The sequence below is a fragment of the Euprymna scolopes genome, chromosome 3, assembly GCF_053919585.1.
Source record: "Euprymna scolopes isolate OS-2025 chromosome 3, ASM5391958v1, whole genome shotgun sequence".
NCBI lineage: Eukaryota > Metazoa > Mollusca > Cephalopoda > Sepiida > Sepiolidae > Euprymna > Euprymna scolopes.
In genome coordinates this window covers 71,208,687-71,226,784 of record NC_136484.1, presented here as the reverse complement: position 1 = coordinate 71,226,784, position 18,098 = coordinate 71,208,687, and the positions used below count along the sequence as shown (strand labels likewise).

At 34.5% G+C, this 18,098-nt stretch overlaps 1 protein-coding gene across 8 annotated transcripts in view; it reads left to right on the top strand.

Moving 5' to 3' along the window:
• Window positions 1-18,098, top strand: part of LOC145256092 (armadillo repeat-containing protein 3-like) — a 257,032-nt gene that overhangs the window by 44,408 nt on the left and 194,526 nt on the right. For all 8 annotated transcript variants that reach the window (XM_080114720.1, XM_080114712.1, XM_080114690.1 and 5 more), the window contains exons 4-6: window positions 5,203-5,328; window positions 9,508-9,579; window positions 14,800-14,975. In XM_080114720.1, coding sequence (XP_079970846.1) covers window positions 5,203-5,328; window positions 9,508-9,579; window positions 14,800-14,975 — 374 coding nt within the window. The remainder of the gene's footprint in view (window positions 1-5,202; window positions 5,329-9,507; window positions 9,580-14,799; window positions 14,976-18,098) is intronic.

Below are 18,098 nucleotides of genomic sequence, written 5' to 3'. Positions count from 1 at the left end.
TTTTTATTGAAACCAACCGAGAGCTCTTTTTAGTATCCTCGCTGTTCCCTTAAGTGCAATTGTTTTTTCTCTATTTTTTCATTTTTCTTATCATTTTGTTTAAGCCAGGGATGGGGCATCCTACCAGATGCCAAACATACACCTGCTATTTTAGACACTCCAACCGAGAGATCTTTTTAAGATTCTAACCGTCCCTTTAAGTGCAATTGTTTGAATCTCCTTTGCACTTGGTTTACCTGGTATATTTGTAAGATAGTTTGTAAAATTCTTTTTCATAAGTCCGGTTGCTCCTATAATTACTGGAATGATAGAGATCTTCTTAAGGTTCCAGTTTCTTTTCATGTCATACATAAGACCCTGGTATTTGGTAATCTTTTCCCTCTCAGCTCTGTTTAACCCAGCATCATTCGGGACACTAACTTCCACCAAGGTTGCTTCCTTCTCCTTCTTGTCCCATATTACAATGTCGGGTTTTATAGCTCCGTTTTCTAGGTATGTGGCTGTAGGGATTGCATAGTCATAGTGGATGGTATATGACTTGTTTCTCTCTATTTTTTCATTTTTCTTATCATTTTGTTTAAGCCAGGGATGGGGCATCCTACCAGATGCCAAACATACACCTGCTATTTTAGACACTCCAACCGAGAGATCTTGTGCGCGCATGTGTGTATGTATGTGTTTGTGCCTGTTTGTGTGTGGGTGCGACAGAGAGAGAGAGAGAGAGAGAGAGAGAGAGAGAGAGAGAGAGAGAGAGAGAGAGAGAGAGAGGGGGGTTGTATATGTGTTTAAAATAGTGAGAGCTGTTACATGTGTTCGGTGTTGAGATAATTGTTCGGAAGTGTGAAAGAAGATGTTGTGCATGATAAAATGGCTGCATAGAAAGAGTGTCGAATAGATAAGTAAAACTCCATCTTCCCGGAACAAATGTATTCTCACATCTATGCAGGCTTTAGAATATGAATCTGGAAAAAAAAATGAACAAATTCAGATGATTAAGTTTTCGTTTGGATGTCGAAGAGAGACGAAGTAAATTGGTTGATTAAAAGAGTTGATTATAGTTTATAATGAAAAGTAGGAAGAGACAGAAATTGATAATATTCCTTGAGTTGAGAGATGGTGAGTAAGAAAACGGAATTGTTGCTTTTTTGTTATTGTTCGGAAAAACAGTTGTTTATTTACTTTTGTTGTTTGAAAAATAATGTTGCTTTGTTGTGTTTCTTGTTGATGAGTTGGAGACTGGCTGAAAAATTCCATTCGGTCTCTGTAACTGTTTTATAGCCTTCAACGCATTGATCGTATATATATATATATATATATATATATATATATATATATATATATATATATATATATATATATATATATATATATATATATATATATATATATATATATATATATATATTATATATATATATATATATATATATATATATATATATATATATATAATATAAAGCTGAACGTCTGTGTGTTTGTCTGGTCATGAATAGGCTCCTATATGGTTGACTATTATAAAAAAACTGATCACATATAATGATAGAAGATGTATCGAGACACAGGAATGTTTGATTTGGCATAATGATGATTCATTAAAATTGTGGAGTCTGCGTACGCGCCTGGTCCACAAAGTATGGAAATAAAAAATTTTAAAATGAAAAAAAAACAAAACGTTTACAAGTGTTTTTGATATAGATGTACATAATGATATTTTGATAAGTATGTTTTAACTTAAATAGGGATGGTATAATAAAATTGTAGGGTCTGCGTTCGTGCCTGGCCTCCATAGAATGGAAATAGGCACAAACTTTAATAAAGACTTTTCATATCTATCTGCGTAAGTATACTTTGATAATTATGTTTCAGTTTGAAGAAATATGATATAATAAAATTATGGGGTGTTCGTTCGCGCCTGACCTCCATGGAATGGAAATATGTCACAAAGTTTAACAAGGTTTTTTTAATATAGATCCACAGAATATTGTGATAAGTGTTTCAGTGTGAGCAGGTATGGCATAATAAATTATGGGGGTTATCTATTTTATTTTTACTTTCATCATATTTTGCTTTGGTTTTGATACCCCCAAATTCGAAGCTATCTCTTAACAACCCTTCCTTTTCATAACCTATCATACTTTCATAAATCAGAGTCCATTTTCTTTAGGCTGTTTTTGAACCCAGTCAACTACAGGTACTTTTGCTAGTATATATATATATATATATATATATATATATATATATATATATATATATATATATATATATGTATGTGACAAAAATCTATAATCCAAATTCCAAAATGTTGTCCATCAACACAAAAGGAATAAAACATATAGTTTAATCTTTTAAGCATGTTAAAATATTAAATCCTTGGCAGCACCCGTTTCACAATTGCAACTACTCTTCCGATTTTTTTTCGGATTTATGTAATCGTGCCCATATTCTTTTTATTTTCTTTTAAAGTTAATGAGTTCTTATTCTTTTTATAAGTCAGGGCGGAAAAGATTTTAAAATTTCTTACGTAATGCTTGGTATTAAGATGACGTATGTATTTTCTTTGGTGTTAACTGTTCGTATTAGGAAAAGTCTTCGTGTGTTCATGTGTGTTGAGTGTTGTGAGATGCTAGATATTATATATATTCGTTGTGAGTGTTCATATTGTTGAGAGATGGAGACATTGGTGAGATATAGAGACAGGGTACATATAAAGAGAGAGACAATTCTTATATATAACGAGACAGACAGGGTACACATTTCTACAGAAGAACCAAGCCTGTAATTCAACTAGAAGAGATATTTGAATATCTTGATAGATAGACTGAGAGATAGTGCGTTTGACATTTACGTTGACAGTTGTACATTTTTATAAACACAAAGTTCATATTAATACAATTTCACTTTACCTTTGTTTTGGTGATGATGATTTTCACAAAGTTCTTATAACATAAATGAACAATACCTTTTCTGTTGAATAACAACACGAAGACGCAGATACAAAAAGATGAAGATGTTTATTCCATATGACCGGTCAATGGCTTTGCATCCAGGAATTCAAGTCTTACATGATTCTTCTTCTAACCTCGTTTCCAAGGTTCGATGTCAGCTATGTCTCTCTTCTCCCCGACTGACTGACTGATCTGATTCTCTTCTCTCTCTCTTCTCTCTTTTAACTAACTTCGAACCTTCCTATATTGAGAAATCATTTCTGCCATTACGTCACATGTATGTCTGGTCAATGTGACCACAACTCACGTGTTTCCAACATACACGATTTGCATGTTTTGAAACTATTTCTGACGACCAGGACATTTCTCATTCTCTTTGTTGTTTTACAAAGGAATCTAACCTACCTGTCTAATTCTGTAACCTATATTTTATTATGCATTCTTTCTAAGAATTGTGAATAGTTTTTCCATCCAAATTGTATTTATTAAATATTTTAACAGAATCAACAATTTAAGTGGACATTCCATTTAAACCTATTGTTCTTTAAAACTTATCTACAGGGTTCAATCCTTGTTTTATCTGATATCATTTTCATTTAACTAATTCTCTTTTATTTTTAACTTACATGAAAAGAGGACAGCCCTTTTCATGTAACAAATTGGCATAATGATTGTATGGATATTTCTGTGCTAGGAAACAGGTGTTGTCAAAAATTGAACATTTTAACATGCTTAAAGAGATAAACGGTAAGGTAAACAACATCTTGGAATTTTGAATATAAACTTTTTGTCATTTGTTTATATGTGTAGGTACATCGAACTTAATAAATTAAAAGATTGGTATGAATAAAGGGTGAAATATAATTGAATAAGTATATTTTTCCCATAAACATATATATGTATGTATGTGTGTATGTATGTATGTGTGTATGTGTGCATTTATTAATGGTGATTTCGCATGGTATAAGCATATAAACTTTAGTCTATATCTGACTTGTCAAGCAAGTTTCAGTCATAAATGTTCAAAGGTATGCTCTCCTAGGTGTCATGTGCACAGCCGTTTTATAGACTGAATTGAATTATTGCTAAGTTTACACTGAATAAAATTAGAACAAGTCAAATAACATAAAAATCAAGGCAGAGTAAAGAGAGGAGTGTGTTAGAGTTATTGATATTTTTTCACATTGTATCCACTTTATTTGGGCTTTGATAGTCATCTTCAGTTCAAGAATAGTGTCAGGATTGTTTTGATAAACTTTGTGATAACTCCACAGATAAATATACGAGAGTTAAAGTCTAGTGGCTGTTGTGTCTAACTATATGCTGGTGGGTTTTATGAAGTAACGAGATTTCTTGTTTCCTCATATGTAAATGAGATGCTGCCGTCTATAATATAAATCTCACCTGTCTGTTTAATGTATGTATGCATGTTTGTATTCTGCTTAAAAATTTCGACAAAGGCGACGGATTTTTACGAGATTGGTATCGTTTTGAAGCTCGACCCTTCGTACAACACATATCGAAAAATTGGCTAAAAACATTAATTCCTTCACTCACAACTGGCCACTTTTCTATAGAGAGGGGTCGCTTTTTTCGCCGATATTTTCGAAAGTCATCCCATTTAAAGTCTAGTGGCTGTTGTGTCTAACTATATGCTGGTGGGTTTCTTTTCGATTGACTAGCCTGAATTTAAACTTCACCATTTCCGGTTTGGCGATGGACGCAACGGAAAATGCATCATGTTTATTTTCACATTCTTTTCCTCCTTTGCAGTACGGGTTCGAGCCTGCCTGCCTACTACCACTTTATTTTTTTTTTGCTCAACACACACCTACAAACACCCGGGAAACACCGGGCACCTCGGTTAGTCTTGAATAAAAAGCCAGTTTTTCAGAGATAGGGGAAATTTGGAGTTGTGAGGTCGGACAACTATATGGCGACTTTAACCACAAATATTATCAGATAAAAATACAGAATAGTTAACTATCTATTATTTTATCACAAACGTATTCCCTACATATTACTGAACAGCAATAAAACAGACTGTTGGATACTCATGACTGAGTATGACAAGTTTAACATAGGCTGAAGTTTTTTTTATTTTATATTAAATATGGATTGGAGAAAAGGTTGTGAATTCGATTAATGATTCCATAGTGGTCAACCTGTATAAGATAATGAATACCTTCAACTATAATTATGCTAAATATTCAAAATAAAATTTTACTTTGATTTTACAATATTCTTTTATCCGCAGGTGATGAGAACAAAAGAACCGTTTTGGAATTGAATCCAATTGATGACATTTTAGATTTAATTAAAAGTGAAGACAAAATTGTTCATCGAAATGCCTTGATGGTTTTGGCCACAATGTGTGCTCATGGTGAGTCAAATTCGATCTAGCATTTTTATTTTTATTCTTTGTTATTATTATTATTATTATTATTATTATTATTATTATTTTCTCATGATCGCTTATTATAAACTAATCATAAGAGGCCAATAACATAAACAATCAGTAGACAATCATGTATAAAAATGCATAATGAATGTAACAATTTTATTTCATTCTGAAAATGCAAGGGGAAATGTATAATATTGTACTTATTTCCTTTGCTAACCAACTCTCTATAAAAAGAGTGAATTACGACAGTAAGAACAGATTGCTGACTGACTATGATTAGATTTATTGACTTTGCTAGGTGTTGAGGTAGAATTACTTCCCCCTTTTAGGGATAGTGAATGGGTTAGCTTGCCTTATTTCTGCTAAGCGGTGAGGTTGTTTTATCATAAATTACATAAAGTACCCCTACTGGAAAATGTAGACAGGTCCGATTCAGGCAATATTTATCAGTTGTCCTATACACCGTCTTTAGACATTGTTGTTCTGATCCTGGCTGGATATTACATTAAAGCGCGATTTTGTTACATCCAGCCCTTGTGGGGAGGTGGGTAAATAAGAATGATTGGGAAGCCAAGCTAAGACAAAGTTCTCCAATATATGAGGAGTCACCTCAAGCCTCACAAGCTGTTTGAGGTCACAGACGTCTTGTGATACTCCACATTCTTTGATAAAGAATGGAATTTGGCGACAAATTTTATAAAATGTGTTTCTTATTAGAACAGCTTTTGAACAGATTAATACAAGAAAAAATATCCATTATGATTTCTTTTTATAAAACCTTAACCCTCTTCTTTGCGTGTCGTTCAAACGTTTGGTCTTACGACAGTTTACCACATTTTTAAAAGTCCTTTGTATTTTTTTTTTTTTACAAAGGAGTTACCACTTGGAGGCTTGGAGGCCACTCGGGAATAAGGGTTAATGAGTATACAGTGGTTAAAAAGAACATGTCGTAATCATCGTTAGTAGTAGAACTTTAGTAAATTGGATTACTTAATGAATTATTCATGTTGTAATTTCTCTCTGATAGGCTCATAAGAGTAGTGGTTGATGGGCAGAAATCAGAGGCCCAGACTATTAATACTGGAGTCCCTCAGGGGTCCATCCTGGGCCCAACTCTCTTCCTGATCTACATCAATGATCTCCCAAAACACATGCTTAATTCATTCGTTGACATCTATTCGTTGACATCTATGCTGATGACATGACCATCTATGGCAATACATCTAAGACCATAAATGACAAAGTTCTCTCTGATTTTCTCTCCTCTTATCTCGAGCGCGTGGTATAGCGAGGGAAGAGGTGGCTGGTTACTTTTAATGCAACCTCCTATCTTTACATCATCAACGCTCTGATCCCCATCTGGCATCAATTGAAATGGATGGCTCTCGTCTTGGGGAGGCTCCATTTTTTGACAAGCTTCTGATTTTGACCTTTACCCCTGAGTTGAAATGGAACATGTACATCAAGTCTGTTGCCAAGGTCGCTGGGAAAATGATGGGATCCTTCTACCGCTCCAGAAAATATCTCACTACTGATGCAATTCTCTATCTTTATAAAAGCCAAGTACGTCCAAGGATGGAGTACTGCTGCCACATCTGGGCTGGAGCTGCTAAAAACAGCCTATCCGTCCTTGACAGAGTACAAAATAGACTTCGTGGCTTAATGGGGGATGCCCCTTGTCTTCCCTGCAACCTTTCTCCCACAGAAGAGACGTTGTGAGCCTATCTTTGTTTTATCATTACTTCATTGGCAAGTGCTCGTCCGAGCTCCAATCTCTGGTTCAACCTCGCGAATCTTTCACGAAAAACACCCGTCTAGCTGAAACCACTGTCAGTAATTTTTCCCACTCTTTATCTGTGCCTAAATCCAAGCGTAGATTCCATGAACAAAGCTTCTTTCTTAGAAGTGCACACCTGTGTAACTCTCTTCCGTTTGTCTGTTTCCCACCTGACTACAACTTGGATGTCTTCAAGTCCAACATAAAAAAATTCCTGATGAATCGCCCCCTTAAGTAAAACACTTTATCAAATCGCCAATACTAATGATTACTACGATACTATCCCATTGATTAATGTACACACAATAGCCCTTATCCCCGAGTGGCTTCTGGGCCTTAATAAGTGGTAACCCCCATGTAACCCCCCCCCAAAAAAAACAAAAAAACTTGAAGACAACTATATTGTGATCCACTGGAAAGCATGTATCTACATTTAGGTTTAGGCACAGATAAAGAGTCGGGGAAATTATGAATAGTGGTTTGAGTGAGACAAGTGTTTTTTGTGAAAGTCAGGACAAGGCAGACCCATAGATTGGATCTCAGACTGGTATAATCTGCAAGATCTTTTAAGCTGCACCGACTGAGCAGTAGAGGACAGGCAAGGCTGTGTTGCACCGTGCGGTGTTCCTCTCCACATTAACCTTACTTAGACACATAAAATATGTAAACATAAAGTGTTATATGGTTTGTCTCTTGATCCATAGGGACTAGCATATTGTTGAAGAAGTGAACAATGACATTTTACGTTTTCTATTGTATATTATTTAATTAACTGAATAAAACTTTAATTTCTTAACTAATAGTTGCTTCTAAACTATCATCAGTTGAAACGAGTTCTAGCTGACCTTATGATAATTTCCCTCGATTATTCCAGATAAACTATTGCACCAAGTGAACTATCTTTATAGTTTACCTAATAAGTATTGATTATTGCCAAGGAATATACAACAAAAGAACATAGAAAAGGAGTTTACTCATGCTTGTGTTTATTGAGTTGCTTTGGTTATGTTGTGGTCTCTGTTGATCACAGCAATGCATTACAATCGTGTTTGATATTTTTTCCAGTGATAGTTTCAATAGTTTTAATTGATATATGAACACATCTTGCATGACTGCATTGCTATCTGTGTCTATGGCTGAAATCTAGCTTGTAGTGAATGAATGAATACAATGCTGAATATTCATCATAATTAATATATCAAGTAAAATTAATCTCTTTATCGTGTCTTTGTCATCATAACTTTCTTATTAAAACATAGATTTTTGATTCTAGTTTACCAGTTTCTCTTCTAGATTATTACAGTATATTGTTAAGAATAATAAAATGTAATCTGATTTAATTTCTTCCATGAAAATATTTTGTTCAATATGGTATTTTACAAAACAAAAAACAAAAATAAACCCTGGAACAGTTGTAAAAAAGCAAAGCAAAATTGCAAATTACCGGTCAATATTGTAGATCATTACAGCATGTTTTTGATGGAAATCGCTCCAGACAAGGCATGAAGCCATTTGATTTAAAGAGCTAAAAATACTACTTACAAAGTAAAAAAACTGGCCAATAATAAATGTTATATGGATAGATTCTAATCCAGAAAATAGCGATTCTTCTCCCTGTGAGGAGTAATGAATAAAATAAGGGAAGAAGACTTACGGGGCTGCCAAAAGTAAACCCAAGGTCGACTTTCTACTTTTCTGTTAAGGATGATAAAATATAATTCAAGTTTATTTATTCTGCCATATACTTTGTTAAATGAGAATTATTTTCAAATAAGCAGCATCTTAAGAAAATAGATTTAGCTCTGTATTCGTCCATACATACTTAGTTCCCTTTGATTTAAACAGCCAAAAATGATACTTTGAAAAAAAAAAAATCCAAAAAACAACCCCCCCCCAAAAAAAACAAACAACAAAAAACAAGACAATAACGACAAAAAAACCCTGGCATTGTTTAAAAAAGGAAAGTAAAATAAATTGCAAATAATACATTACTGGGCAATGTCTGGTAGATAGAGCTATTGTATTATATACTGCAAACCATTTAAACTGGCCATTTTTCTGTGGATTGTATAATAGATTCTAAGATTTTGAATAATGATCTCTTTATCTAAGTAACCATAGAGGCAGAGACCCCCCCCCCCGTGCATTTTAGTTACTAAACACAAACTGATTTAACTTTATTACTATTTCCACATGTGATCTTGTTTCATCAATTAGAGCATATTATTTGGTATCTTCTAGCACGTGACCTTGCTCTACCAATCATACCATGTTATTTGGTATATAAGGTTTAATTAGATTTTCAATTTGCTTAATCTACAAATGAAAAAATATCAGTATGCCATTATCTCATACCATTTTTATTATTATTATTCATAAAGCTGATGTCCGCAAGTTACTAAGAAAAAGAAAAGATGCGATTCCTTCTCTTGTAACTCTTCTTAATCCAGAAGGTAAATAGACATTTTTTTACGTTTTTTTTTTTTACAATTTTTCAACGTTTGTTGTGACATTCTTTAATGTATTTGTATAATTGATCCCTTCTATCCAGTTAAAAATGTTTAATATACAATCATTATTATAAAATATACAAGCTTTTTTGGGTGAATTTTGGAAAAATCTAAGCAAACAATGAAGATAGAAAACGCATATATATATATATATATATATATATATATATATATATATATATATATATATATATATATATGCGTTTTCTAACTTCAATCTTTGCTTAGATTTTTCTAAAATTCACCCAAAAAAGCTTGTATATTTCATAATAATGATTGTATATTAAACATTTATATATATATATATATATATATATATATATATATATACAATTGAACCCCGGGATACGTTGACCCTAGGGTATGTTTTTTCAGGTTACGATGTTGAATACAATGTTTTTTTTCGGCATGTGGTTAAGGTATTTGTCCCGCCTTACGGTGTTATTTACAATGTTATTTGATTAAATACATGTGTATTATATACTGTACTGTATTTTGTTACTAATTTTTTATGCGCTATACCGGGGTTCTACAGTATATATATATATATATATATATATATATATATATATATATATATATATATATATATATATATATATATATTGTAACAGTTTTGGGTCTCGGCTAGGGGTTTGACGTATATCGGGATCTCAGAGGGAAATCCCGTGTGTCGGTAGCCAGGGGTTAGGAATTTGAAGGGGATATTCTCCTCCCAAGATATGCAGCGTGCCGGTTGTAATGATATCACAACCAAATGGCACTTGCCAAGGTTCGAACCAGCATTATCGTCATGAAACACCTTAATGACATTCACGGTTAATAATTAGAATAAGGCAATAAGAATGACAATGACACAATCGGGTATGAACGTACTAGAAATACATTTATTTATTTACATGAGTGTAATACATGTGAATGCAAAAAAAGATAAAACAACAATAATGCAAACGGGGGCGCAGACAACATTACGGGTTGAGATTGGGGGGGGGGGCGATAATAAAGTTTATTCTAGGAGGCGTATTGTCTCTTTCCCCCCTTTTTTTTTGAACGAATCAGACACTAATATGTTTTCGTCTTTCTTTGCACATGGCAAAAAGTCAATTTATGTATGGCAAGAATAACATTTGAGCATAAGGACATGAGATTTCCCTTTTTGGTCCGTTGGCGATCCGGGTTGAGTGGGCTGTATTTCATTCACCTCTACAACTTTCTACGCTGGTATTCAACTCCATTTTCTCAGGAGCGATGATTTTACGAAGTGTCCTCGTTGCTATCAGCAGCCCAACTGAATTTCCTGCTCAAGTTTTCTGTCCACGTATTTTCTTCTGAGATAAGTGTTGGTGGGGTTTCTGTCTGGCTTACATCCGTTCATGTTCGCCATCTCCTCGCAAGGCGATGTGATGGGGCGGGGGATCTTGTCTCGGTGACTTTCTTTGCATGGGTGGAATGAAAAGAGGTCAGGGTGGGTTGGGGTATGGGGTGTCTGCTTGACTAATACATACATTTATTATGACATAAAGAGAAGGGGGGTGTATAGTCTTTTCTTATAACAATATATATATATATATGTGTGTGTGTGTGTGTGTATGTATATATGTATGTATATATGTATGTATATATACGTATATATATGTCTATGTATGTATTTATGTATATATGTATGTATATATATGTATATAACGGCTAAACGCAGACCAAAAAGCATAATGAATTTAAAAAATAAAAAATGAAAATAAACGTTAGCTAACCAGATTTCGTTCCTCACTTATCAAAGCTAAATCGAAGAAAATACGATTTAAAACAAACAAAAAAAGTCATGAATATGGCGAGAGTAGGGGAAAAAACAAAACAAAAAAAAAACCCCAGAAATAAACGAGGGAAAAATTACACAGAGACTTGCTAAGAGAAGGTCTCAATGACTTAATAAAAAGAGTCTCTAAAATTTTCAAATGATAGGGAGAGTGCGACTTACTAAGGATCGTAAACATGAAGCTTCTTTGAAGTGAAAAGGGGACGTTACTTTTGTAATAACACTCCGTTATTTTTTTTCTGGTCTGTTTTTTCTAATAGGAATTCTTTCTAGTGAAATAGGGCCCAAAAATGGATGGTAACATTTAATGCTAGTAAGACTAAGCTGCTATCCTTTAATAATTACAAGACATCCTCGTGTTTTCTTACTTCTGTTTATCGTAAACCAACTTTTACGGGCCTCTATATGTGTTGGAACTCTTTTTACCCTATAAACCAAAAATATAATTTAATCAAAACTTTAGCACAAAGGGCCTTGATGATTTGTTCTGAAGTTAATTTGGATGACGAACTCAAATTTATCACTAAGACCCTTTGTAATAATGGTTACCCCTTGGATATTGTTGAAACTACTATCAATAAGAAAGTTTCTAATTTTTATAAACCCAAAGAAATTATAGCTAATAGATGTCCTGTGTACCTACGTCTACCTTGGCTAGGTAACATCAGTGATCGATTTTTAAGCAAATTTCTTTGTCTATGCGAACGGTGTTATTTTTCATCGAACCCACGTATTGTTTTTTCGACTAGGCCTATGTTGCCGTCTATTCGCAAAGATGTTCTCCCCCCTAATAATTCTATTATTTATTTATTTAAATGTAGTTGCAGTGCACACTATGTTGGACGAACATCGCAAAGATTAGATTTTCGTTTGAAACAGCATGTGCCTTCAAAGATTCGTTATGCAAATTTTTCACCCTCGGATGTTTTGAGTAATACGTATGGTTTTGCGATTTGCAACCATCTTATAAATAACCATGCGTGTGCCACGAATTTCAGTGCTGACATGTTTACGATCCTTAGTAAGTCGCACTCTCCCTATCATTTGAAAATTTTAGAGATTCTTTTTATTAAGTCATTGAGACCTTCTCTTTGCAAGCAAAAAGAAAATCTTCCAGGACTTAATTTAGTCTCTATGTAATTCCCCCCCCCGTTTATTTCTGTTTTTTTTCCTACCCCCACCATATTCATGACTTTTTTGTTTGTTTGATTTAAATCGTATTTTCCTCGATTTAGCTTTGATATGTGAGGAACGAAACCTGTTAGCTAACCTTTATTTTCATTTTTTATTTTTAAAATTCATTATGCTTTTTGGTCTGTATTTTGCCGTTATAAAATTCTGTACCCACCCCGGAAAATTTTCAAATATATGTATATGTATATATGTATGTATATGTATATATGTATGTATGAATATGTATGTATATACATATGTATGTATATATATGTATATATATATATATATATATATATATATATATGTGTGTGTGCGTGTGTATATACACTGCTGATCAAAAATTTAAGACCACTTAAAATTCTTTAAAAAGAAACCTTTTTTTAAGGATAGATTCTAAACTCTTCTGACTTAAGGTTACTAATACTACAATCTAAAAGTTTATGGAAACTGAAATGCAAGTGACAAAGTGATATGCGTTGATTGGTGGATAACGGTAAATGAACTGTGTTTTGAGTCGAATGTGGGTGTCAGTGCACTAGAAACGATGTTGTCTAAAGTGTGTGCTAGGTGGATTCCATGAATGTGCATGCAAGACTAAATGTCTGTCAGGGCTTGCTGAATCCGTGCAAAGCTGAAGGTGACAGATTCTTATACCGCTTCATCACTGTCATCAATACGAGTTGGAGTTCAAATGGCAGTCGATAGAATGACACTACTAACGCTCTCCAGCAAATAAGAAGTTCAAGACACAGACTTCTGCAGGCAAAGTGATGTGCACTGTCTTTTGGGACAGAAAGTATATATCCTCCTGGATTCCCTGGAACCATGGTTAACTGTCAACTCTGACCATTACATTGAAACGATGATAAAGCTGAAGGCTCGGATTGTCTGTATAAGGTCAGAGGGAAACATTCCGTTTGAAACACGACAATGTTATAATAATTTATATCATTCATCTCTTTTTCCCTCCTTACCTTATTCATGCACTTGCAACTACCATTGGTTAAGATGATTCTCTCTCTCCCCCTCTAGGAAGATCTTATCCTGCTTTGACAGAGTTCAGAATAGACTTTGTAGCCTATTGGGGAATACCCTTTTCTATTCCCTGCAACCTCTTTCTCACAGAAAAGATGTTGCGAGCCTGTCTCTGTTTTATTGTTATTTTCATGGCAAGTGTTCGGCTGAGCTCCAATCTATGGTCCTCCCTCGCCAAACATTCACGAGAAACACTCATTTGGCTGTAAACATTATCAATAATTTCCCCCACTCTTTATCTGTTCCTAAACCTAAACGTAGATTCCATGAACAAAGCTTCTTTCTAAGAACTGCATATCTGTGGGACTCTCTTCCGTTTACCTGCTTTCCAGCTGACTACAATATGGCCGTCTTCAAGTCCAATGTAAACAAGTTCTTAAGCCGTTCCCCTTAAGTAATCCAATTTACCAAATTTACACTTCTAACGATTACTATGACATTGTCCTTTTGACTACTGTACACTCTTTAACCCTTATCCTCGAGTGGCCTCTGGGCCTTGATAAGTGTTGATTCCTTTGTAATAAAAAAAAAAAAATAAATAAACATGCTTCTTTTTTTCTACTAAGGAAAAGCTGAGAATAATAGTCCGATTAATCAACATAACACAAACATTAACATCTCATCTCAAAAATTCAGAATTGCGCATATCGATGATGTTTACATTTTGGTAGACGGATACAACAAGTCGTCTCCCCCTAAAATGTTTGTCATTAAGATTATTTCGATTATTTGTTTATGGCATAACGGATAAAATACTAAATGAAATGCAGTTGTAAGTGAAATTCTTCTGAAGGTTTAAGGTTCAATCATCACTGCAGACGACACTAAGAATTGTGAATAACTTAAGACTTCTACTGAGTCATGGCTGACAGAACGACAACATGCTACACAGTGGATTAAATAAAGGATTCCTTTTGAAGTTCTTTACAGATTCCTGAGTTCGACAAGATACATCTGAAGAAGGTGGGATGTTACATCGGTGAAAACGGTGTAAAAATAATACTCAAGCTGAGAACAGTAGTCCAAATAATATAAAAATGTTTATGTTTAAAAAGATTTTAGCATTTAAACTTCGATTATGTTTTTTAATATTTAAAAAATCGCTTTGATTGGTTTATTTTATTTTTTGGTCTTTTCAGAAGAAACCATTGTGCTTGAATTTGCTTCTTTGGCGCTCTGTTATATGTCAAGTGAATATGTCAGTAAGGCAGACATCTTTCGAAGCCAAGGTCTTGAACCTCTTGTTCGGTGTCTTTCAAATTCTGATCCTGACGTACAGAAAAACTCATTAGAAACAATAACACAACTTTTGCTTGTAAGTCATTTATTATTATTATTATTATTATTATTATTATTATTATTATTATTATTACTTACTTACTTACTTACTTCCTTACTAGGTTCTAAAGCTTGAATGCCTACTAGGCACTGTTCTCGAGCATCTAAAGCCTCTCTGTGTAAAGTTTGTCAGGACAAAATGGCATGAGGATACTTCACTCTACAAGTAAACCCTGACTAAATATTCAGAATAACATAGTATTCAAAGTCCAAATAATCTTCCTCAGTATGGCTACCTGACACTAGCTTATAAAAGGAATGGTGCACCTTCTCCTCCAAGGGTCCTGGATATGATCTTAAAGTATATCCGATTGTGAGACCCCAGCTTGAGGGCTTTGGGGAGTGTGGAGCCACCCTTTAATTGCCATTGCTCCCAGGTCCACTCTGACCCGGAGTGGTAGTACCTGTTAGGGTCCCAACTATGGGTTAAATAGAAGCCGACTTGAAAAAAACAAATATATTCTATTAAAAAATTTTCTTCAAAATCACTGGATTCAGCATTAAATAACGTGAAAAAGGTTGATATGCTGCAAAACAAAAACAACCAACTAACCAACCTTCTCCAAGTGATGTTGTCTGTAGTAACAACACTAAGCTGGATACTGCATCACTTTTTGTCAAATTCAGTAAGACTAAGAGACCATAAGATAGACATAAGATTAACATAGTTAACTAGTCATTTATTAGATCAAAATTTAAGAGGTAAAGTAGAATTTAATGGAACATACGAATATCTCGTATAGAGATCAAGTGTTAACTTTATGAAAGGATCACTCGATTTCTGAGAACTTCGATTGAAGTAAAATGAAACAAACACGACATTACTAGTAATAAATGATGTTCCTGAATTCTGAGTGACAAAATGTATTCCCAGATTTATAGTCCTCTCTCTATCATTCTACATCTTTTACACCTCAAATTAAAAAAACTAAAGTTCAAATTAAAAAAACACAACTTCAAATTAAAAAACACAACTTCAAATTAAAAAAACTAAACTTCAAATTAAAATACACAACTTCAAATTAAAAAAATCCAAGTTCAAATTAAATTAAAATTTTATTACATGATAGATAAACCATTTATTCTCCAATAGGGAGGTCCTCTTCCCTGAGACATCTAGCGTGATGGCGTTGAACCCGATTACAGAATGCCTGAGACATGGCAGGAGTTACCACTTGGTAGGCTCGGTCGATGGCGGTCTCCACAAGACGAAGACGGTGCTCCACTTTTGTGATATCTTCCGGTTGTGGCACATGTATAACGCTCGGTAGATCCCTCTTGATGACGGCTTTGATGGCTGACCAGGCCATTTCGATGGGGTTGAGAGCCGGGCTGTATGGAGGCAAGCGAATAAACTCCACTTCTGCAAAAGCTGCCTGGTCGTGTAGTTGTTCCACTCGGGAATGGCACGGGGCGTTGTCAATTACCAAGGCTACCTGTCCGGCATCATATCCCATTGCGAAGACAGAATTGAGTAGTTCTGCAACCCATTGGTTGACATCCGGGTGCTTGTAGGCGCCACGCCTGCGGGTGAAGTTGATGAGTCCCTGTTGACTAATACCAGCAACCATGTGAATATTTGGACCTTTCGAGCCTGGAACATGTAGCACCACTCTCTGGCCCCTCGCGGATCGTCCAATGGTCCGAGTACAAAATAAGTTCACGTTTGACTCATCCAAATACACCACATGTTTACCAGCTCCCAATGCGGCCATAAACCTTTCTACATAGATACGACGTTTTACCTTATTCTCCGGAGTGTTGACATTCTCGGCTTGCTTGTGAACCCGTTTTACAGTGAAGAGTCTACCATCGAGATGGTTATTTATGGTAGTAACGCTGATTGGGGGGTTGATTCCATGCATCTCCGAAATCTTCAAGGCCAACTCCTTGAGAGTGATGGTAGGATCTTCTCCGATTATATCAAGCATGTTGTTGACCATGTCCGGATTCACTTTCCCATGTCGCCTTCCACCCCGCGGCTTATCCTCCACGTCTTGCCCCTTGGCCTGTTTATTCACCCAGGCGTACGCGGTGTTCCTATTTATCCCACAGTTCTCTGCGACAGTTGTCCAGTCCCTGCTATTTCGAGCGGCTTCCAGAATCCGACGCTTAGGAGAATTTCGATTGCGTTTGTACTGACCACGTACTGTGCCTCTCTTGACTCCTCTACTTGATCGCACAACTACCGGAGATCCATTGTTATTTTCCATATTTTAAATTATTGTAATGTTAATTGTTAGAAACTTTTCTTTTTTTATTGTTGCGAGCAACTACAAGTAATAGTGGGTAATTTGCATAAGTGATGTTATGCAAATTACCTTACAAAGTTTGAGTATGAATAATTCTAACATAATGTCACGTGCTTTTAAATTGAACTTGGGTTTATTTAATTTGATGTTGTCTTTTTTTAATTTGAAGTTATGTTTTTTAATTTGAAGTTTAGTTTTTTTAATTTGAAGTTGTGTTTTTTAATTTGAAGTTGTGCTTTTTTAATTTGAGGTGTAAAAGGTGTAGTTAAGGTCTGGATAATGTTTTTCCTTCTTGGTCTTTCATTTTCTCAGACTCTCTATGACCTCCCCTAACAGATTTTTGGTGCCTTTTCGATTTTATTGAGAGGGGGAGATGTGTTAGATTAAATTTTGAATTCTTCAAATTTTGGTTGTAATTTTCAATGTAATCATCGACCATCTTCAGATGCATCTTTACAAACTTGGGAATCTTTATGTCAAAATAGGGAATTTTGAACTGAACTTTTTATTTAATCCACATTGGTTCACATTCTGCTACATTGTTGATGAATAAAAGGTTCAATTCCTTATAAGTTTCTGATTTTCGTATAAAGATTCACAATTTTAGAAAAAGGCATCTGGAGAAAGTAAAAGGTTATATCGAATAAAGTGTTGCAAAACTAACAACCAAGATGAGAATAATAGCCTAAATAATTTAAATTATTTATCTTATCTAAAAAGATGTCCAAATATTATAGTATTGACCAAACAGTCTATTCTATTAGATTAGACTTTTGTAAATTACATAGTGAAGTAAATTATTGTGCGGTTTTCATTATCATACTGTATACCACTACTTGACAACATAA